The following is a 24,414-nucleotide window of genomic DNA, read 5'->3' as shown; positions in this document are numbered from 1 at the left end:
AGGCACTGAAGATGATGCGCTGGATGCTATATGAACTAGTTTCTAACAGATACCCCTTTCTGTTCAGTCAGCTTTCATAAGAACATTACTGATTTGGGGAAAAACAATCATTTCTACTCTGGGATTGCTTCTATTTGTTTTGAAGGACTCTTGTGGACTATAGCATGAGTCAATGTTGAAAGACTCAATGTCAGGAAAATGAGTATCTTAGCTGCAGTCATCTTTGTTGGCTATAAAACTCTGGGACACTCACCAAGCCAGCTTTCAAGGTGGAACCAATGACTTTCATCATAGCTGCCTAAGCTCAAATGTGGTAAATACTACGTTATGTTTTACATTCTTTGTATCAAGTCTGCTCATCTGCACACCAGCGCCATCTCTAATTATTCTAGATAAGGAGACAATCCTCTACAGGTAGGAGTGCATCCCCAGTGTGGCTTTTCCCTGTTGTCTATGACCCCTTCATCCCTCAATTGCTGCCTTCCTTTTCTGTTCTAAGCATCCACAGTTGCATAGGATTTACTTCAGTCTCCGCCTGGAGCTCACTTCTATCCAATGACAGCCATGCAGACAATGAGAAGTGGCAAGCAGTTCAGTTGACTAATAGTTTACAATAGGCACAAGGGACTTTTGGCCCCAGGCTAGCTTCTGAAAAAGAACTACTCTTAACTACCAAGCACTGAGCTTTTCTAGCACCCTACGTGAAGAGCTGGGTTGTTTTTACTACTCTCCCTCCGGTGGTTTATTTCTCATTACTGTCATACCACTCTCCTGTGTGGTCACTATCAAATGATGTCTATTAAGGTAGGAGCTGGGTCACTTCCTTCATTCACTCAGCAGAGGTGAGCCAAGACTCTCAGGGAAATGCTTCTGTAAGAAGTTTTCCAACCAATCCCTGGACCGTGCCTTCCTTTCCTTTGTGAGTCACACACACATCATGATACAGAGTGGTGTATCTCAGAGACCATCTCCCATAGGGTGCTGGAGCTATCTTGCACAAGATTATGAAAGCAGATTGTTCAATTTCCAGATTTTCTGAAAGGCAGCTGTCAAATGTAGCCTTGAAATTACGTTGTATAAAGTTGCAATTAAATCATATTTTAAAAATGTAATATGTAATCAAAGTCATAACTTCCTAATTATTTATTATATTTTATTATTTTATTTCCCTGAAGTAATGTATATCTGTAAGACATAAATGTTTCAACACCTCAGAGAATACCCATCAGGTGGACAACTGAGGCAAAGGAGCAGATGAAGCGGTTGGTTTGGCTAGTTGCCAAATACAGCTGGGACAGGTCCTGGCCCTGCAGAGGCGTCTGTGTGACAATAAAGTGAGCTGCTTTCCAATTCAGTCATCAGTGATAGCATTTGGCAGCTTAGAGCTGGCCAGGACAGAGTATGTATGCCACAGATATCAGTAAATGCTGCAAACTAGGGTGTTTTCATTCTCTTTCTGGGGGCAAGAAACTGTTACACCACCAATCTACCACAGTTCTAGGTTAGGTGGATGAAAGGGAACAGCCTTGGCCTTCAGAACCAACATCCACTGTGGCAGAAAGAAAGCAATGTCTGAGTGAACAATCAACCAGCCAACAGGAAGCATGATTAAAATGAGCCTACACAGTAAAGAATGAAACCAAGTATGACTGCTAGTGATAAACAAGTGTGTACTGATCCCAGTAAGTGCTACAAGGAGATGCTCTGGCCTTAACAGAGGAACACAAGTGGGGGAGGTCAGTTTGTAAAACTGGCCAGATAGGCGCAGAGAGCAAGAGGCCTGTGAGGGGATACTTGAAAGATAAAATGTATTAGCTCTATGAACAGTCTGCTGGGGCCTCTTGTAGAAGGTGAACAAAAGGGGTAACTGTTACATCTTGTATGCCAGCAAATGAGTAGATGGTGTGGTGATGGTTTCTATATGGAAACAACTACCCAAATTACATTATACATGTAAACAAAACTGCCATCCATATGCACAGACCTTTACTTTATACCCTATCAAAAGTAAAAGGATAAAAAGATAAAACAAGGGAAGTATCGCTAACCTCCCTCCCAGCCCCCTCCAACTGTTGATCTAGTCAACTAGTGGATTCCACCCCCCACCTCCATGGGACACTGAAGACAAGAACAGGAGAGGATCAGGGCAGACTTCACTCATGGCATCCCTGGCTCTCCACATACAGGGTTGAGCCCTTTAAAGCTTTTTTTTTTTTTTTTTTTTCAAGTATCTATAAATGCCATATGCTCTCTAGAAAACTTAATCTGCAAACAAAATACATGCTTCATCTTCAATCACGATGAACCAGAAATGATGTTTACGAAATCTGTCAATCTGGGGGAAGCCTACCTAATATTAGTTCTGAATCTAAATGGAGTGCAGCTGGGTTTCTGGGATGACATGTTCCGTTGCTGCAGTCTTCTCTGCAGGAGCAGAACTGTTTAATTACCTGTCCCACCTGCATTCACAGCCAAACAAGTCAACCATTTCATCTGTCTTTTAGTTGTCCACCCCTTCAGTACACTGAGTTCTTTGGGAGAGCAGAAAGTGCTAAAATGACAGAAGTGGGTACAGCAGGTGATTGACGGCTTCACACACATCCCTGCTTACTTACCACACTTTCTGATGCTTGTTCAATATGCATTTCCTGGGTCCTACTGAAACTGACAAAGCTAATGAGCAGTGGAGTTCTCTTGATCATGTCATGACAGGTAAAGGGTATGAATAAGGAAATGTATCTGAGGAAGGTGTGACCAATAGGTGTATTGTCAATGTTAAAATGATGAAGAAAATGAGATTGAGAGCTAGAGCCAAAGTAGAGAAGCCTGTCATGAAGTAAACTACAGCACATGCATTTGGTAAAAGCTCGACTTTCAGGATCCTAAAACGACATCAAAACAGTCCATTGGAAATATATATATGTTATTGCTCCAGGGGAGAAAAACTTTTGGAAAGGACTGCTCCAAGGAGGTGTCAATGGGGTGAGGGAAGATATTTCCAAAACAACAGTGAACTCAAAACACAAGAGAACAGAAGGAACTCCGGGGTTGGTTCTCATAATATGCATACACACACTAAATGAAAGTATTAAAAACCCACTGATGTTCAAAAGTAGGAAGTTACTAAATTTATTATCAACAAAAAACATTTCAAGATGAAGGCTACATGTTTTCAAGAAGGAAGATGAGCTTCATTCCCTTAGAAGGCATGCAATCAATCAATCCAATAAAGCAGCACTTATTCAGTATTTGCTTATCTCTTCCCTTCTACAATTTTAATTTTGAACATTCAAAAATATGTACTATGTTAAAAATACTCACAACTTACTCATACAAGGATGCCATCTGTTACTGTAGGTGCCATCTGGGTTACCTGCCTGGCCTACATGATGCCTGAGTTTTAATCCCTGACCTAACACTGTACTTGACTCTCTCCTACCTTTGATCACAAAATTTCTTCTGCCTAGAATATCCAGTTTATCTTTTCCAAATCCATTCTTCAAAATATAGTATAAATGGCATCCTCCCAATAAGCATTTTCCATCTGTCTTAAGGAAGTACCATCTCCTTCCTTGAACATGCATTAAGTATTTTAACAATACTTCCAGAGCCATTCTCAACACAGCAAGAAAAAGATGAGATTAAAATTCCTTCCAGGAAGGGAGGAAGGGATGCTCAGTAATTAAGAACACAGGCTGTTTTTACAGAAGATCCAGGTTTGGTTCCCAGAACCCACATGGTGGCTAACAAGCATCTATAACTCCTGTTCCAGGGGATCCAATGCCCTCTTATGGCCTCCAAGAGGACTATAGGCATATGGTGCACAGACATACATGTAGGCAAAATACTCATACACAAAATAAAATTTAAGCTTAAATTTTTGAAAATTTTAAAAAACGTAAAGAAAAATATCTTCTCTATAATCTCAAGACCTGGAAGGCAGAAACAGGAGGGTTCCAAGTTTGAGGACTGTCTGAAACACATAGAATTTGAGACCAACCTGAACTACATAGTTGAGGGTGACTCTAGAAGGAGTTGGGGGAGGGGTAAGCATGATCAAAATGCATTCATTGTATGAAATTTCTAAAGAATTAATAAAGATTTTATTTTCAAAAAACAGAAAAGAGAATGTTATAGGCTTAGAATACAATAACCCAAGGTGTTCTTACTAATTCTTCCACTCACTGTTACATATGCATTTTAGAGGGTTTTGGTGGTGGTGGTTTTGTTGTTTTGTTTTTGAGAAAGGGTATCATGAATTGTGAGCTGGTCTCTAACTTCTGCCTCTAACTCCTATGTGCTGGAATTACAGGCATGCACCACCACAGCCTTTCATGTGGTGCTAGGAACTGAATCCGGGGCTTTGTGAATGCTAGGCAAACAGTTGGCCAACAGAGCTATAGCCCTACCTCTTTTGTTTTTTCAGAGTTTATTTTATTTCACTTTATTTTCTGAGACAGGGTCTTAGCATGCAGCCCAGCATGGCCTAACTCATAATTCTCCTTCCTCTGACTTCCAAGTGAGAATATTACAGGTGTGTGCCAGTTCAACTGGCTTGCATATGAACTTTGGAAAGATACTTTACCTATCAGATGCTCAATTTCCCCATATGAAAAATGAGAAAAGCATGCTGGCAACCAGGAGAAACAACTATGAAAGCAGAGACCTAACCCTGGCGACAACATGATGGTACAACTGAAGCTCATAAAAGCCCAGAATATTTACCATCTTCAAATGTGTTTGCTCCTTACAGAGGGACAGGAAAACCACATGTTCATGGTCATTGGCTCAGGAATATATATTCAAGAGAGAATAAAGGGAATTTGTTGATCTGTCCTGTCCAAGCTCGAGAACAAGACCTGCTCTTTCTGTTTCTCATACCCAAGGTATTATTGGTGCTCACTCATATTACACTGGACAGCCAGCAGAAAGTCATGAGGCTAATGTTTTCATCTTAACAGTAAACATTTGCCAAGAAAGCCATTGCTAAAAGTGCAGTATCCTCAGATACGGGAAAACTGTGCTGTTGTTATGATTTACAGCTTCCTAGAAGCAGAGGAGCTAATGTTCAAGCCACTGTACAGAGCGTCTACCTCACAGGAAAACCTTATCTATTATCACAAGCTGCCACATGTAAAGATCTTGAATTTCCCAAGATTGGCTGTAGGGAGGTAATCACCTAAAGAAAGCAATAGGCTGGTGACACTTGCTTATGGCCTTGAAACCTAATCTTCCTGAGGGAACTGCAGGCTAGAAGAACCTGGACCCCTGTTTCAAACCTTCCACCACGGCCCCTAGTATCTTGGACAAAGCCCATACCTACCACCCTCATTAACCTCAATTAACATTTTCCCATGGCTAAGTTTGACCCAGATCCACTGAGACAACTTTTGTTCTTCCCACATGCTAGTCCTTTGCCACAGCAGGGCTGTTGCTGAGTTCCCAGCCTGCCACATTCTTCTTTTCAAGACCAAGTTCAGGACCATTCCCTAACTCCCTGTCTACAAAGTAGCCTTTTCTAAATTGGCTGACCACATGGAGGAGAAAAATAAATGTCACTAGAGAGAATAAATAATGGGTGCCAATTAGAGGACAAGGAAGTGCCACCACACTAAGGTAACTATAAAATACATATAATATTAGTATATATTATATAGAAACTTTATATATCTATAATATATTAGAGACTTTTAAAGAAGCCACTGGAGGGACTGGAGAGATGGCACTTACTGCTCTTGCAAAGGATTGGGGTTCGGTTCCCAGCACCCACATGGCTGGTCACAACCACCTGTGCCAGGGGAACCAACACCTTCTTCTAGGCTATACAGGCTCCAGTAGAGATATGGTGCACAGAAACCCATCCAGACATAAATATATACACATGTAAAATGAATGAAAAATAGCTACAGGAAAGGAGTGAAGATTCCCAACACACAGAAATGAAAATATTTGAGAAATGTCAATTATTTTGATTTGATCATTATACATTGTATACATACACACCCTAGAAATAAAAATATTAAATATCAATTGAAAAAAAGAATACAACTTGGAAAGTAAAAAGAACAAATTATTCTTGTAAGAAAACAAAGAAAATAAACACTTTCACAAAGAAAGACAAACAAGATGACATTGGAAAACTGTACATATTATTTCAATTTTCCTAACTCTGCTATTTATTCTGAGTTTTAGGACATATGTTCCATGGAAGAAATTTGCTGTAGGATATTATTTTAAGATGTGTTATATTTGTTTATGCTGTGGAACATTTGTTTAATGCAAAGATGTGTTGCATTCTTTTCTGTTACATTTGTTTAACTCTGTGAAGCTGTGTTATTGTGCCTGTCTAAAACACCTGATGGTCTAATAAAGAGCTGAACTGCCAATAAGCGAGGCAGGAGAAAGGATAGGGAGGGCTGGCAGACAGAAAGAATCAACAGGAAAAATCTGGGAGGAAAAAAGAGCAAGAAAACAAGGAGAGGAGGATGTCAGGTGCCATCCATCCATCCAGTCATGGATTAAGAGTGCAAGTAAGATTACAGAAGCAAGAAAAAGAAAAAGCCCAGAAGTAACAGGTAGATGGGATAATTAAGGTTAAGAAAAGCTGGCAAGAAACAAGCCAAGATACAGCCACGCATTTATAATTAAGAATAAGCCTCTATGTGTGGTTTATTTGGGAGTTGGGTGGCAGGCTCCCCAAAAGAGCAAAAACAACCAACCACAGAAATTAAACTTTTTTACAGCTGAAGAGTAAGTTTTATTAAAATAAAAATCGCAGAGTGGCAGTGGCGATTGGAAACAGACAGGATAGCAACTGTAAGATGCCTCTCACATGCTTCGCTGTGCTATGCAATGCATATTTGACAACTCAAGTTCTTCTCATTCCTGATAATCTAGTCATTTTCCCTCATATGTTTATTTACCCCAGTAAAAACAGCAGTGAGTTTCATTACAGCACTGATTTCTTTCTTCTTTGATCTCCCTATATATCCCAGCTGGACCTGGAACTTGAGGCAATCTTCTTGCCTCAGTCTCCCAGCACTGTGTCACCCTCCCCAGCTCATTATGGTATTTTCAAATATACAACATGATATTGTCTTCCTACTTAGCTCATCCTTCGTGTCCCTTTAAAAATCAATAGATTAAATCTTTGAAAGAATAAGAATAATAATAAAATAACAAAGTAGTCTTGCCCAGTTCTGTTCACGTTATTTCTTCACTTGCAACAGCTCTCTGGGTCCACAAAGCCCTATCAAGTGGTCCTTTGCCTGTGTACTCCAGTGCCCTGTCCAAGCCCAGATTCTGAGCTCCATGGGATCAGAGAGCTATCCATTTCTACCCACAAATGGTAACACACATTCTGGCAAACAGTGGGGATGCTACTGTAGATGTTTCAGAAATGAGTGACTACACACCAAGCTGCAGCCTGTTACTGTCATTATCTAGCTGCATACCTTTTGTTCAACTTATATAGCCTCCCATAACCTCACCTGTGGAATGGGTTTTAATTGGCTCATTAAAATCTTCTCTACATATTGAAGAGAGAAAAATGAAAAGATGCTAACTTACGACATAAATATCCAATTGTAAGTGGATTTTATTTTGTTTTGTTTTTTGAAACAGGGTTTCTCTGCGTAGCCCTGGCTGTCCTGAAACTGGCTCTGTAGACCAGCCTGGCCTTGAACTCAAGAGATCGCCTGCCTCTGCCTCTGCTTCTTGAAAGTTGGGATTAAAGGTAAGCACCACACCTGCTTATAAGTACATTTTTAAAAAGCTATGGTGGGTGTTGGCTTGATAGATCACGAGTTAGGAGCACTTAGTTATCTTCCACAGTGTCTAAGTTCAGTTCTCAGTACCCACAGCAGATGGCTCACAACTACCTATAACTCCAGCTCCAAGAATCCAATGCCTCTTCTTGCTTCCACAAGCACTAACCACTTGTGCACATACTTACACACATGTGCATACACACACACACACACACACACACACACAAATCTTAAAAGTTATAGTGCTCAGGTTATTGTTGTTGAGGTGGTTTTTTTTTTTTTTTTTTTTTTTTTTTTGGCTCTTTTGCCCATTTGGGGGCCTGCCACCAAGCTCCCAGATAAATCACTCTCGGAGGCTTATTCTTACTTATAAATGTCCAGCCTTAGCTTGGCTTATTTCCTGACTACTTTTCTTAATTTTAAATTATTCCATTCTCTTACTTCTCTAAATCTTACTCTTACTCTGTTGCTGGCTGGCTCCTGGGTCCTCCTCCTTCTCTGGCTCCTTCCTTTTAATCACTCCTCCATCTCTTCTCTCCTCCTCCTCCTCCTCCTCTCCCTCCTCCTCCTCCTCCTCCTCCTCCTCCTCCTCCTCCTCCTCCTCAGATTTCTCCCTCTACTATTCTCTCTGCCTGCCAGTCCTGTCTGTCCTTTCTACTGCCTTGCTATTGGCCATTCAGCTCTTTATTAGACAATCAGGTGTTTTAGACAGGCACAGTAACACAGCTTCACATAGTTAGACAAATGCAACATAAACAAAAGTAACATACCTTAAAATAATATTGTACAACAAGTTATAAGCCAGTAACTTAAAGAAAAATATCCTATGAACCTTAATAATTTAAAAATCAGTATAGATAAACAAATGAAAATGTTAGGTGGAAAGTACACCTTTTTGTGTCATACATATTAAATGAACAGATAAGTATATTGACTACAAATACACAAACATACACAGGGAACAGAGAAACGTGAATAGACTAATGCAATCTGGGCTGCCTTTTTTCTTCCACTGTGGGGGAAAAACTGCTACTATAAAAACAATCTCAAATGAATAATTAAATGCTTTAAAAACAGCATATAAGGGAAAGAGCTTTTGAAAGATTGTATTCAAAATGTTCTGGATGTATGTACCTAAGAGAGAAAACCATCAATTTTCACTGAGCTATACTAATGAAGGCATATGTTAAATTTATTTACATTTCATCCCCAGCACCACATGCCTTAGTTTTCATAAATGTTGTAAGGAAAATTAGGCTGATAAGTTCATGTTTGAAATTGCCCTCTAAAATGTCATCTTCTAAACCCAGAACATGTGTGCATGAAATCTGAGCTACTTAGGAAGCAGAAGCAGAAAAACACAGAATTCCACACCAGTACTGGCAAGACGGCAGGAACTCCTCACAGTGATGACAACTGTGAGGGCTCTTAAATGTCACTATATCCTTTTTTTTTTTTTTTTTTAAAGATTCATTTACTTATTATGTATACAGTGTTGTGTCTGCATGTATGCCTGCATGCCAGAAGAGGGCACCAGATCTCATTACAGAGGGTTGTGAACCACCATGTGGTTGCTGGGAACTGAACTCAGGACCTCTGAAAGAGGAGTCAGTGCTGTTAACCTCTGAGCCACCTCTCCAACCCAACTGTCACCATCTTTAAGAAGCCTTTCCTGTCTAAAGATCTTAGCCATTTTTTTTCTCCTGGATCCCCTACCTAGGCCTAATAGTCTCAAGTCACATGTTATCTTCAGTAAATGACTTATTTTTGTTGTTGTTTCTTTCACCAATATAGCAATGTAAGGATCATCTTCTGATCTGTTCTCTTCTAGAACCCCACTGTACTCCACAGCACATGGCAAAGCAGATATCCACATCTGATGAATGAAGAGCTGAATGTATGGGTAGCATTTCAGAACCTGGTTCTCAAGATCGAAATTTTCATCTTTTCATACCAGTCACTGGACAGAATTCTACATGGCACAGAGGCAGAGCAGGAGAGAAGGTAGAGTTAGGTTGGTAGCAGAAAACAAAGGAATGAGGGCATGAGAATACCATCTGCCTGCACAATCAGATTCTTCAAATGTACACAAAGCATGCTTTGTGTCCCCTTTTGCTTGTTAGGAAGTATGATACTGGCCCAATGCTTTTCATCATGGAAACAGATAACAAAAGGAAAGCTGTGATGAACTGAGTCAGATCCAAGGCACGTTTTAAAGCCAAAGGGGTCTCCAAAGCTTTTCAGCTATATGGGAGGCTTAAAGCTAGTTAGAAAAACTCTCAAAAGTAAAGTAACTACTGAATTTAGATGGATTATTACATTTTCTACTCCCCTTCTGAATGAAATATCTCCAAACTTATTTAGATGGATTTATTAATCAACAACTGCTATCAGAAAGATGACACTGTATATAATTTACAACTAGCTGTAAAGAGCAGTGTTGATTTTACATTGTAGATCTGAGGAGAGCTTGGTCAGCCAGCCAACATGGCCTCCATGAGGAAGTGACTTAAAATGCAGATGAGTTAGGAAGGAAAGAAATATTCTCCACTATCAGCCTTGAGAACCCAAGTCCAAGCAATGGCCAGCAAGACAGCTAAGCAAAAGGTGCTTGCTCACATGCCTGTTGATCTGAGTTCAATCCTCAGTTCCCACAAGGTGGCAGGAGAGAACCAGATCTGCAAAGTCACCCACTGATCTCCACACTATGGCATGAGGTACCTGTGAGTGCATGCGTGTAGCGTATCTGTGGGTACCCACGGAAGCCACACTTCAGGTCCTTTAGAGCTGCTGTTACAAGTACCCAACAGGTGCTGGGAATAGAACTCAGGTGTTCAGGAACAGCAGCAAGTTTTCTGAAACAATGACCCAGTTCTCCCACCCCCAAAGAACTCATTTTGAACACTGCATCTAAATGCAGAGTTGAAGTTGGGCTCAGTTTCTGGGTTCATGTAGGAGTACAATAGTGTTTCCGAAACTCTCTGGGCAAGAAAAATCTTTCCTTTTCTATTATTTATTGAGAAAACCACTCAGAAGGCTTTTCTACATTTTAATTGCCTTGGGTTCTGGTTATCTAGAATAGAAACTACAAATTGATCTGTAAGAAAAGACAGTAAGAGTGTGGGGGGAAAATCTGTCCCAGTTACATGACTCCATGTTCTTGACAGCAATAAAGATGAACTCAAACAGCTTACGAATAACAAACACAGGAGGTCAACCATTCTTTTGTTCTTGAACACCCAAACATCATGCTTTTCAAAGCCTATCCCTGGTCCCAATTATAGGAAAACCTTCTCCAAAAGTCTCCTCGCAATACCCGAAGAGCTGACACACTCACCTGTCACCTTCACAATGACTGTGACAGAGTCAAACCCGAGTTTTTTGGCTTCTGAAAATGGTGTACGGATTCCATTCTTCCCAGCCTTATCTAACCACTCATATCTTTTATAGCTGAGAGCCTACCTCACTTATGAGAAACATCTATGACTAAATTCTGGAGACTTTAGGTCATGACACTCAGTTTCTTCATCAAGAATATAAAGAAAGCTCATCACAACAATAAAACACAGCAGTATTTTAAAGCCAAGTGCTTACCTTTGAATACTTCTGTAGCTCCTCATCATCTGCAATCTGCGTGTCCAGAGTAGCTACCTACATTTACAAGAAAAACGTTCCCATATCTATATGAGCATAATTTCATTTCCTATTTTCTGATATATCAGCAAACCCAGCACATTGATAACTCATCTGAAAATATCCAGTATTTCTGAAATCTATAAGTATAGCACATACCAACACATTTGATTTTTTGTTAGTCTTTACACTAATCTTTTCATCCTAAATTATGCAGCAGTTGAACTGAAGGTGACATATAATTTGAATTCTTGCCCTCCCTCTGCATGGGCTTCATTTTATTAACAACTTACAGATGCAAGTCATTAGTAAAGTACTTTTCCTTGCAAGAAATTCATTTCTAAACATGTCTACCAATAAAACTCAGACTAATATCTGAACAACACATATACATCCATCTTTTGGTATTGTGAGGTTGCTCAAGTTTTCATGAAGGTGTACTATGTGTATACACTGACATCAGCTCTAAACTACTTATGATACCTAATACAAGGAAAATTCTACATACATATGCCATACATATTCTTTAGGAATGATGATATGAAAACAAAAGTTTATACCTGTTCAGTTCTGATGAAAATTTCCCCCAAATGTGTTTAAACTATAGTGACAATGTGGAATCTATAAACATGGAGCAAAATATGAAGGTCTAACTATACCAACTTTAAATTCTACGATCCTCCAAATTTTCATAAAGTCTTCATTATATTAGATCTGTAAAAATTTTACTCGTGTACCATCAAGTTGGCTCACCAGGGGGCTGGAGAGATAATTCAGCATTTAAGAACACTGGCTGCATTTCCAGAAGACCTGGGTTTGATTCCTAGACCCCCACAGTGGCTCACAACCCTCCATAACTCCAGTTCTAAGGACTCTGACACCATCCTCTGGCCTCTGTAGCACCAACCATACAGGTGGTGCACATACATATATACTCAGTCAGGCACTTACACAGAAAATAAAATAAATATTTTTTAAATGACTCAGGAGGTAAAAGCTTTTGCTGTACAGGCCTAACGACCCTTCAAACAAACACAAAAGTGGAAGAAAACTGACTCCTCAAAGTTGTCCTCTGATCTCCACATGCACACCAGGCCACATTCACACCCATATCCAAAATCACAGTATATATTTTTTAAAAAAATGTAGCCTAGCATGTGGGAGGCAGAGGCAAGTAGATCTCTGAATTCGAGTCCAGCCTGGTCTAGAGTGAGTTCCAGGACAGCCAGGCCTACACAGAGAAACCCTGTTTCAAAAAAACAAAAACAAAAAAATTTTACTTTTAGCCGGGCATAGTGGCACACACCTTTAATCCCAACATTCAGGAGGCTGAGGCAGGCAAATCTCTGTGGGTTTGAGGCCAGCCTGGTCTACAAAGAGAATTCTAGGACAGTCAGAGCTACACAGTGAGACCTTGTATGGGGGCGGGGGGCTTTTTTCTTTTTTTTGTTTTTTTGTTTTAACTCTTGACAAAACTGAGAACATTGCCATTTTAAAACTTCAAACTCAGGTCTTAAATTCTGTAAGTTAGTCACATGGACATGCATCAGGAGATGGTGTGGCAAGAAGATCAGGAGTTCAAGTTTAGCCTCAAGTACAGTTTTAGGCTAACCAGAGCTACATAAGACCTGGTCTCAAATCAGTAGACGCCCCTCCACAGAAAACAAGCAAACAAAAAATACCAGATTAGTAGGACTCTGGAACAAAGTGTAATAAGGAACAGTAGAATGTATGCATCCATTTACTCATCTGCCTTAGCAGGCTTCCACCTTGTATCCCTATAACTTTAAAGGAATCACTGTAAAGATCCAACTTAAAACCTCTCTCTTGGCTGGGTGGAGATGGAGCACACCTTTAATCCCAGCACTCGGGAGGCAGATCCAGGCAGATCTCTGTGAGGCCAGCCTGGTCTACAGAGCGAGATCCAGGACAGGCACTAAAGCTACACAGAGAAACTGTCTCAAAAAAAAAGAAAGAAAAAAAAAAGAAAGAAAGAAAAAGAAAAAGAAAAGAAAAAAAAATCTCTCTCCTATTTCCAGCCTCAACTTCAACATGTGATGTACAAAAATCTGATATGTAGAGAATAAAACTTGAACACACCACACACACACACACCTCTATCACAGAGCTTTATTCCCCAGTATGGCTGTTAGTGGAAAGCTTGCCTAACATGCATGCGGGAAGCCCTGAGTTTGAGCTACCATAAATCAGGCAGGATAGTTCATGTCTGTAATACCACAACTGAGGAGGTGGAAGCAGGAAGAATGTAAGTTCCAGGTCATCCTTAGCTACATAGCAAGCTCGAGGGCAGCTTAGGCTACATGAGACCCTGCTTCAAAAAAGTGAAAATAAAAATCCTATCATATAACTGGTGAGCCACATGTTCTCTGAACACACACATGACAACGTGTGACTTTCTAGGCAGCAGCCTAGTGACAGGACTCTATGAACTGGAGACCCCGCAGTTACAAGAACTAGCGTGCAGGCCCAGAATGAACACCAAAGTGACCACGTGATTCATCTTAAGGACACTAAAGCTGCTCTGGTGACAGTGGCCAGACATTCAAACACAAAATACACCATCAGGTATTAATGACAACCCAGTATTAATGACCATATACATAAGAATGTGTCAGGGCTACATAACAAGACCTTGTTTCAAAAGAGAAAATTTGGAAGACAACAGATATTTATTGCCATGTTTGATGAACACCAACGAGATTTTTCTAACACAGCTTTCTGCTTTCATGTGGATTCGCTGGGGAAATGTAACCAATCCTTTACTGGCCAAATCTAATAACAGGTGAAAGGAGGTCTAATGGTCTGCTGGCACCATAAACTCATACCTCACCTAAATTACTTCCTGTTCTTCTAAATACATTTCATAATCATTCTTTCATTTTTCTCATAAAACTGTAAGATTCTTTGTGAAACATAGGACTAATATCCACAGCCCTTTCAGTGTACAATAAAACAAACAGATCATAAAAGCAATCATAAAGATGCCAGCCATTTTAAGCAGCTGATTCAAGTTATAAATTCAAAGGCCGGCTCTCACCCTCCTAATGTTCTTCTGCCTATTGTTGACCTAAATGGCTTCACCATGCACTGAGTGTCTGTTAATTGTAACTGAAGTTTGTGCACAGTCCTTAATTGTTCTTATAGCTTAAAACGCTTTAAAAATTGATTGATTGCTCTAATAGGAAAGAAAGACAGGAAGAAAACAATAGAAGCAGCCTGTATCTTCTTTGACTCTCCCATGTCATTTTAAATTATAGTGTTAGGAGTGTAACATGAAATGAAACTTTCTATTAAAATATTTTTTAACATACCATTACTTCATAATCTGGGCCCAGTAGGTTTTCCCATCTGGATTTCAGCTCATTTTCTGTGGGGCCTGGGACTTCCTCTGGATATATATCTATAAGAAAAAGAACATTGAAGCTGCTATGAGCCAAACATACTTAACTAACAAATTCTTTAATAACAGCTCAGCTTCAGCAAGAAAGGAAGAAACGAGTAAAAAGGAAAAATGTATTCATTTAAATCGACCTGGTAATGTAAACCAAAGTGACTTAGGAGAATAATAAAAAATGTAAAGCCACCTGGGACAAACTTGTTCAGGAATACTTTAAAGGGAAGAGGAAGTGATTAATTACAAATGAAACTTGAATATATAGTTTCTATGTAAATATCCCACTTATTTGGCTCAGTTTTATCTGTAGGTCTTATACAATTGATTTAAATGTCAGTCTTTTAAAGTAGCACCATTCCACCTCTCCACTGGAACGTAAGTGTGTAAGGAGCTAGCACTGTAATCAACAGGCCACGGGACACACCACAGCCAGGCTTCCACACGCCAGGATGGACAGAAAGGCTGTCCGGCTGTAAGCTGAATTTCTTCGGGTAGAAATTTTAATTTTACACCAGTCTTTTGCTTCTGCTTAATTATTAGGATATTTGTACCTTTTCAATGCTCTTGATTTAATGGTGTCATTATCGCATAGGTGAGATCATTTTAAAAGCAGACATATTTAAAGTGCCAGGCCTACCCTCCGTATAATCTTCCCCGGATCTTAGAGTCTGAAGAATGCCTGACAGATAAAAGTCAAAGTACTAAAACTATCATTTGCACTTACATCCATACTAACACAGAGGATAAAAAGGTTCCACGTTTTTTAAGTTAAGTTCCTCATTTCTGCTGTAAGATTGGCCATGTCACAGAACACTTATCACAAGTGACATAACCATCTGCCTACCATCAAATGTAACACGCAGCATCAGCTCTTTTCATCTCCAGAGCGGCTCACTTTGGCTGCAAAGAACGTTTAATTACATACTACAAATCATTAAGTTAAATAGGCTAACTTCAGAATCAGAGACTAAGACTAATGAACACTAAAGAACTTAAATTACTCCATTTACAAAAGAACATCCAGGAAATAACTATATTCATTGATATGCTAGATTACATTTAGGGGCAGCTAATCAAAGATACTATTAAAATAAGTATCAAAATCGTTTGGGTGGCATATATTTCTGTGAATATTTCCTTAAGAAATTCTGAATTCTTACAATTTCTTTTCTTTCTTTCTTCCTTTATTAAAATTTATTAGTGTGGGGTAGAGGGCAGGAGGGAGAGTCTACAAGCTGCAGCACACATGTGGACATCCGAGAACAACTTGTGTGGAGCTGGCTTTCTCCTCCTGCCTTCCATGGGTGCTGGGAATCAACCTTGGGTTTTCAGGCTTACTGCAAGTGCCTGTACGCACTAAACCACCTTTCCAGCCCTTGACCAAATTCTTTAAGAGTGCCAACAATTTGTCTGTTCAGTGTCTTCCAGGTGCAGTTTCAGGTCTGCTAAAAGGGTCTGGACAAAATCTACAACATATTGAGAGAATTCTAAGTTGACAAACATGGTAGTCAGATGACAGAAAGTTCATCCAAGCAAAAGAAGACGCTGATGATTCAATTCCCTTGGGACTGTTTTTACCTTCCAGGTACCCAATGAGAGCACAGACAGCTATGTATTTTAAAGCACAGCTCAAAGGACTAAAGGCCAGAGGAAGGCAGTTAATCTACTTGCAGCAGCAACAGCAGCAGCAAAAAAAAAAAAAAAAAAAAAAAAAAGCTGCACAAGGGGATGAAACAAGAGAGTAACAAGATTCTCTTAAGCAACCATCATGCAGGTGAGACAGGGACTAACCCGTCACAGCAGCCAGAAGAGGCAGGCAAGCTTGCAAACTGAAAGTATACTCATGCATGAAGGGAAAAATACAGTGAAACTTATTTTTAAAACATGAGCACATGCTGGGTGTGGTGGTGTACACCTTTAAACCCAACACTTCGAAGGTAGCAACAGAGAGATCTCTGTGAGGTTGAAGCCAGCCTGCGGTTTGCATAGCAAATCCCAGGCTGCCAGGGCTACATAGTAAGACCCCATCTCAAAACAAAAAAATTAAAATTTTAAAAAATTAACAACAATCAAAAAAAGGCATGGGTACAGTATAGGGAAGTGGAGACAGGAGCAATGTGAGTTCTAGGCTAGCCTGAGCTATACAGTAATACATTTTCTCAAAAACAAACAAAATAATGACAATAGCAATGAGATACCATATTTCTAAAACTATTTCTAATTTCAAATTTATTTGATTTTCACCTAGTTCTTTGATATCCATCTGAGATCAACTAAATTAAAATAGCAACAATGAACTGTACTTATTTGGATCCAAAAGGGAATGGGGGTGGCTCCTAACCTTGATCTTGAGTGAGACATTATTAATATCTTCCTTTGAACTACATTTGCTAACATACAAAGAGCCCAAGGCCAGCTTCTCTGGACCATGGATGGTGTTCAATCTTTTCAGCAGTTTCCCTTAGCTGGCAAAGTTTTCCCGAGTACCTCTGTAGAAGGAACGAGCTATAACTCAGCATGTCTGCAAACAGGTGTCCTGCTAACAGCTGGAGTGACAAAGTACAATGTAAAAGGTCAAAGTTGGAAACAATTCAAAAATTTTAATATAAATATATAGCAGCCTGTCATTTGATACAACATATAAAAAATTCATGTTAACTTTTATGAAGAGGAAACACTTATATATATAAACAGACAGCTACAATATTTAGATATAAATGCAACTGCAGCACACAAGTAAGAACACATAGTAATTAAAATGCTACGTAGTTATTGCACACTAATAAATATGCATTTGAAACACAATTAAACAAAGATTAAACAAAAATACACTTGGTGCTCTACTGCCAAATGTGTTGATTGTATTAAGATTATAGTCAAAACACCCCATTTTATTAAAATTTAGGGGGGTGAGGCTGGTGGCAGTACCAGGGACTGAACCTAGGGCCTCATACATGCTAGGCGCACTCTACCATGGTGGTACATCCCTAGCAAAATATCCCACCTTAAGTCTCTACGACGCCTCTACAGCATGAGCTTCCATCAGATAGAGACTGCTTTTATACAGGTCTCTAGCTGCTCCCTGGTTATTCGGATACTTGTAGCTTTACAAAGTTCTTAGTGTAATACTACTGCCTTTATTGCATAGGTCTGAGTCTGATTCCACAGATGCCACACCATATTAACTATAGAGGAGGAAGGATTAATAAACAAAAAGGTTGAAGTACTCCAAAGAAAAGGCTACCTGGTTTTTCTAAGGCTTGTACATTGTTCTTTTTTAGATTATCCAGGCTTTCTCCAATTTCCTCTGCTTCCGTACTCAAATCAGTTTCTGTTTCCACGGATTCAGTTAGGGCTGGTACTTTAGGTAGTTTTGCAACAGTTCCTAAAACAAGAATTGCTGGCTTGAATCACTAGTCTTATGGGGTAAGGGGCGTGGGGGGGGGTAGCACATTCATATAAGCTTATTTCACTCCCATTCACAACTTTGCAGGACCTCACTGAAGCTGATTCCTTAAGTACTAAAGTTTTCGGTGAAGTCACTCATTAATACTAAAAAAATAGTTTGACAGTATTCAAAGAGTGAGGAAGTACAGAAAATGAAGGTGAGAAGCAAGGTTAAGTCCATGACAAAACAGGGATAGATTTCTTACAATATAGCTTTAGAAAAAAAAAAAACAACAAACAAACAAAGAAAAAGAACCCAACAACGAGAAGACTGTATGCTCTTGCTGCTGTGGATAGCAAGCATTCTTACCCTTTTACCCACAGAGCAATATACCTGACACCACCAACTGAGAAATCATATATGTACAAAGTATTTGATATTAGATAGTAATACTACTTCTCTTTGCTGTGGTAACAGTATGATTGTTTAAGAAAATATCCATATTTCCATGATGCCTACACCACTCACTCTAAAATGGTTCAGAAGAAATATGGGGAGGTGGCGACTGTCAGATCTAAGTGGAAGGTGACTGGGTTTTCATTCTGTTCTGTTCGTTTTTCTATATGCTTGAAATGTTTTAACAAAGAGCTCAAACATACAATCAATTAAACTCCTATGACTGTAACATGAGACTTTAAAACCACTCAGATAGCATTTTTTAGATCATTAATCAACTAATGTCATAAATAAATGCGTATACATAATACTAGGATAAGAAATGCCAATCATTAATTGAAGCATTATTTATTTATAATAACCAAGACAAGGAAACAGCTTCAGTGAACACTTAGCATAAATACATAATAAAATGTGCATATACAAAAATAATAAATATTATTGATTCTTTAAAAAGGAAATTGAATCAATTGTTAGAGGCTGGATGAGCCTGGAGGACACTATGTGAAGTAAAATTAGCTCACTAGAGAAGGAAAAACACTGCATGGCTCTACCCATTTGAGTTTTCTGCATCGTCAAACTCAAAGAACCAGTAAAAAGGCAGCTGGCAAGGAGGGGAGACTGACTTTAATGACAGGAAGTTTTAATCACAGAGGATGGGGAAGTTCTATGGACAGGCTAGTCAACAATGGGCACAAAGTTAACAACAGAGAATCTTTTTTATTACTGATAGAGTCTCACTATGTAGCGCTTGCTGGTCTAGAATTTGGTATGTAGACCAGGCTAGCCTTGAAGTCACAGTCACCCATCTGCCTTTCTGAGTGCTGCAATAGAAGGCATGGCCACCACACCGTGTGAAGGTGAATCTGGAGTGTCAAGTTGATGGGCTGTGGTGGTTGATATATTGTGGTGATATTATTTTATTTGTACGTTAATAAATAAAGTTTGCCTGGAGATCAGCGGAAATAGCAAGCCATTAACACAAGTCAGGCAGGGGTAGTATACGCCCTTAATCTGATCACTTGGCAGGCCAGGTCTCTGTGCGTACAAGGACACACTAGGGAACAGCCAAGTGTGGTGGCACACGCCTTTAATCCCAGTACCAACCATAGAGACCTGGAGGTCTGTACAGACAGGCAGTAACAGTGAAGTGAGGTAGCTGGGCTAAAAGCCAATGAGAGGGTAGAACAGCAAGGCAATGAAGTCGTAGGTAGAAAGGAAGTAGCTCACTTTGGAAGCTGTGGCATGGTGAGGTAAGGTTAGCTGATGGCTATTCCTATTCCCCTGATCTCTAAGGCTTTCACCCCTATACCTGGCTCCGGGTTTGTTTTTATTAATAAGACCTTTTAAGATTCATGCTATATCCTTTAGAACCAGTAAGAAAGGAATCACTGGTCATTCCTATGACAGATCATCTAGATTAGGGTAACTGAGGGTGACCGCATTCCATCTGATGAGATCCTGAACTGAACAAAAGGAAAAAGTGAGCCGAACACTGGCATTCCTCACCCTCTGTTTCCTGACTAAAGATGCCCTGTGACTAGCTAGTGTCTTACTGCTGTGACCATACCTTCCCCACCATGAAGGACAGTGCCCCTTGAACTGTAAGCCAGAACTAACCCTTCCTTCCCTTCTCAAATTGTTTCTTGATTAAGTATTGGGTCACGGCAACGAGAAAAGCAACTAATATAATAATAACTTTTTCATTTTAGATTTATTTTATTTTATGTATATGAGGATTCTGACCATGTGCATGCCTCATGCCTGGAGAAATCAAAAAAGATTTTGATCCCTTGGAAGTTAAGTTTATTTGCTTTTTTTGTTGTTGCTGCTGTTTGTTTGTTTGTTTGTTTGTTTAAGACAAGGCACCACTATTTAACCATTAGTGGCTGGAACTTACTATATAGATCAGGGTGGACTTGAACTCACAGATATTTGCCTGTCTCTGTCTCTATAGTATTAGGATAAAAGACATGCATCCCCATGCCTGGTGAAACTGGTGTTAATAGTTTCTTAGTTAATGCCAATCATAAGAGCTGGAAAGATGCTCAGTAGTTTAGAGCACTGGCTGCTCTTCCAGAAGACCTGGGTTCCATTCCAAGCACCCACATGGCAGTTCACAACTGTCTGTAACTCCACTTCCAAGGGATCCAATGCCCTCTTCTGGCCTCTACAGGCACGTGGCACACATGTGGTGTACAGACATGCATGCAAACAAAAACACTATACAAACCAAGTAATAGAATAATTTTTTAAATTATAAAATGCCAATCAGAGCTCCTGAGGAAGCAGAGGAATACAATCATATACCATGAGACCTTTAATAACACAACACATTATGACTGTATGCCACAAAGACCCAAATACTGGGCAAGAAGATGCTTCAGCCAATAAAGGGATTTGCTGCCAAGACAGATGACCTTAGTTCAATCTCCAGAACTCATATGGTAGAGAGAGAAAACTGTCTCCCAAAAGAAGCCCTCTGATATCCAAAAAAATTGCATATTTTTCCATAATGAAGACTGCTATTTTATAATCTTATTGACAAAAATATTACTTTTAATAAAAATATTCTTGATTAAAAATTTGTTTTTATTTTTTCAACATACTTCAACAGACAAATCAAGAGATAACTAAAGTAAAACACATCATAAAAGCAATCTAGGATCTGAAGCTTGAGAAATGTCAAGGTATAAGTAAATGAAGGATCCTGAATCAAAAGAGTGATTGCCATCTCCGTTTAGAGGCACTCTCGGCTTGTTCAACCAGTGCTTGCCTCCTGTCATCAGGGCTGGTGCACCGCAGTGGACCAGGGAAATGACTCTGCAAAGGAGACAGGCTGGCCCATCTCTCCATCACTGCATTACACAAGACAAGGGACATTTCCTACTCAACCTCCCAGACCATACCTTTGCCGTTCTTCCAAACTCAACTCCATGGAGAAGAGAGGGGTAGGAGCATTAATTACCTCTGTCTGAAGGCTGTTCAAGTGGAGAATCAGATGAAGATGTCTTCCTGCGAACTAGCGTTAGCTGCACCACCTGCCCTGCATTTCGTAATACTTCAACAACATCCTGGTTGGCAAAACCCTGAATATTCACACCGTCCACCTATGACAGCAGGAGACAGAATAGGGTTTTAAGTAAACTATCACCATTTTTGTCTTGTTTTTTGAAAGAAGGTCTTACTATGTAGCGCAGAGAAACCAACACAGTACAAAGCTCAAGCTGACCTCAGACTCACAGTGTTTTTCTTGCCTCAGCCTCCTGAATGCTGGAACTAGACGCATGTGAGTCATCATGCCTATCAGCTGCTTCCATTTTTGATTTTGGTAGTGCTGAATAAAATGGGGTAACTAATTTTACTCCCCAAATACTGCATATTAGACCGAAAAGTATTTTTGAATAAAAATTAAAAACTAAAAAAATAAAAACTAGTTTTGCTGAGAAATTTACATGCAAATAAGAAAATAAATTCAAACTTATATTCTTAAGTCACACATTTTAAATATCAGTCTGACAGCAAAAGGCTTTACTGTCTAAAGATAATCAAAATTTTTAAAAATTAAAAAGCTATAAAACCTGGGTTAATTGTTACAGTTTTCAAATGTACCTATAAAATTCATTACCAACACTGAAGAGCTACTCCTATGGAGCATCACTACATGATATTTTCCAAAGAAAAACACCGATTTCACACCACTGAGTCTTCTAGTGTTCTGAGAAATGGACGAGTGAAAGGCTGGCAGGCCAGCCCACTGCTTTAGATTTCCTCCTAACTTCTCAAAGCATGCAATGCTTCTGCTGGCCTCCAGACCCGACACACTGTCAAAAGCATCTGATAATCTTTAAGGTAAAAGCCAGTATTCAAGAAAGGTGCTTTCTTAGATGAACTCTAATCACATCACCCATCATCTGATACTATGGAACTCAGTGTTATATGTGCAATGTGAACAGACAGCAAAGCGTGTAGACATAATTTACTTCTACTAAAAGGGGAGACTAGCCAGGCAGTGGTGACGCATATCTTTAATTCAGCACTCAGGAGGTAGAAGCAGATGGATCCTGACTTAGAGGCCAGCCTGGTCTACGGGGCTATATAGAGAAACCCTGTCTCAAAAAACCAAAAATGAGAAAAAAAAGGGCGGGGGGACACCTAATTTTACTAGCAAAAAGTTATATTCTCAAATATATAAAGTATTTCCATTTTTGATGTACTCAAAATTATTTAGAAAAAGCAGCAAAAAGAACTGGTAAATGGATTATACACTGTATCAAATAGGTGAATGTACAGAGACATTTGGGGAGGGGGTTGGTTTTTCAAGACAGGGTTTTTCTGTGTAGCCATGGCTGTCCTGTAACTTGCCCTGTGGACCAGGCTGGTCTTGAACTCACAGAGATCTGTGCTGAGATTAAAGGCATGTGCAACCACTCTGTGGCACATACAGACTCTTAAAAAATATTTCCTAGAAGATATAAACACATCTTTCAGATACATTTCAATGCATACATTTATTTAAGTAAATGTGTAATTTTTCCTACCAATATGTTTAGTGGAATGTTTCCTCTTTGGAAAAAAATCATATTTAGAACCTAAAATCATAAGAACCTAAGTCAATGAGATTTCACTGCACTAGTGAAGCTAATTTTTTAAAACCTTATGAGCTGGGCATGGTGGAACATGTCTTTAATCCTAGCAATTGAGAGGCAGAGGCAGATCTCTAAAATCAAGGACAGCCGGGTCTACAAACTCAGGTCTAGGCCAGCCAATGCTATATAGTGAGACTGTGTCTCAAAAACAAAATAAAACAGAGCAACAACAACAAAACCCTAAAAATAATAAAACTAAAATTACAAAATGAAACTAAGCCATCTTCTCCTGCCTATGATAGAAAGACGAACCTTTCTCCAATTTGATTCAATGTACAAAAGACAGCCATTACTTACAGCCACTATTTTGTCATTCACTTGAATTTGGCCATTGTGATATGCAGCACTGCCCGGTATTATACTTTTCACATAAATCCCTGAAGCTTCCCCTGAAAGTGCATAGACATACAGAAAAAAGGAAGAAAGCTAAAATTAGGACCTGATTGCAAAATTCTTATCAAGAGGTTAATTAGCTAAAGAGGCTGACTAGAGACTTCATAAATACTATTTTGAACACATGCAGGGAAATTGATGGATTATTTCAAACTGTCACCATTACAAGTGACCTGAATTCAAAATGATTTGACTGATGACTACCCTTCTGGAAAAATAATCAGTAATGGAACCTTGATGAATGCATTTCTCTCTAAGCTGGGATTCTAGGGGGCCAGCATGAACCCTGGTCTACCGTTACTTGAACTGCTGACTCAGCGCAAGCGCTCATCATTTTTCACTAGCATTAAGACAAGAGTCACACATATTCCTGCCTATATTTAGTTGAGTGCTCATGTGTGTCATCGAGATACAGAGAAAAGCACATGTGTTCTTCTTAAAAAGCTAGTATGGGGGCCAGTAAGATGGCCTGGCAATCTGAGATCAATCCCAGGAACACACATAAAGGTGGAAATACTCCACAAAGTGGTCCTTTGACCTCTACATGGACCCCATGACAGGCACACACATCCCTATACACATATAATAATAATTTTAAAATATTATAAAATTAAATATTTAACCACAAATAGTTATTAAAATTATAACCATATAAAAAGTACATTCCCAGCCGGGCGGTGGTGGCGCACGCCTTTAATCCCAGCACTCGGG

The 24,414-nt window shown here is 39.4% G+C and overlaps 1 protein-coding gene across 15 annotated transcripts in view; it reads right to left on the bottom strand.

Moving 5' to 3' along the window:
* The window catches only part of Patj (PATJ crumbs cell polarity complex component), a 330,512-nt gene that overhangs the window by 265,523 nt on the left and 40,575 nt on the right, over nt 1–24,414 (bottom strand). For 14 of the 15 annotated variants that reach the window (XM_076564536.1, XM_042271444.2, XM_076564541.1 and 11 more), the window contains exons 10-14: nt 23,608–23,699; nt 21,630–21,771; nt 18,062–18,202; nt 14,735–14,823; nt 11,364–11,420 (exon numbers count right to left, since the gene is read on the bottom strand). In XM_076564536.1, the coding sequence (XP_076420651.1) occupies nt 11,364–11,420; nt 14,735–14,823; nt 18,062–18,202; nt 21,630–21,771; nt 23,608–23,699 (521 nt within the window). The remainder of the gene's footprint in view (nt 1–11,363; nt 11,421–14,734; nt 14,824–18,061; nt 18,203–21,629; nt 21,772–23,607; nt 23,700–24,414) is intronic. The other variant, XM_076564538.1, reaches the window with a different exon arrangement.

Source organism: Peromyscus maniculatus, chromosome 2 (assembly GCF_049852395.1).
Source record: "Peromyscus maniculatus bairdii isolate BWxNUB_F1_BW_parent chromosome 2, HU_Pman_BW_mat_3.1, whole genome shotgun sequence".
Taxonomy (NCBI): Eukaryota; Metazoa; Chordata; class Mammalia; order Rodentia; family Cricetidae; genus Peromyscus; species Peromyscus maniculatus.
This window is presented reverse-complemented; position numbering and strand designations above follow the sequence as displayed.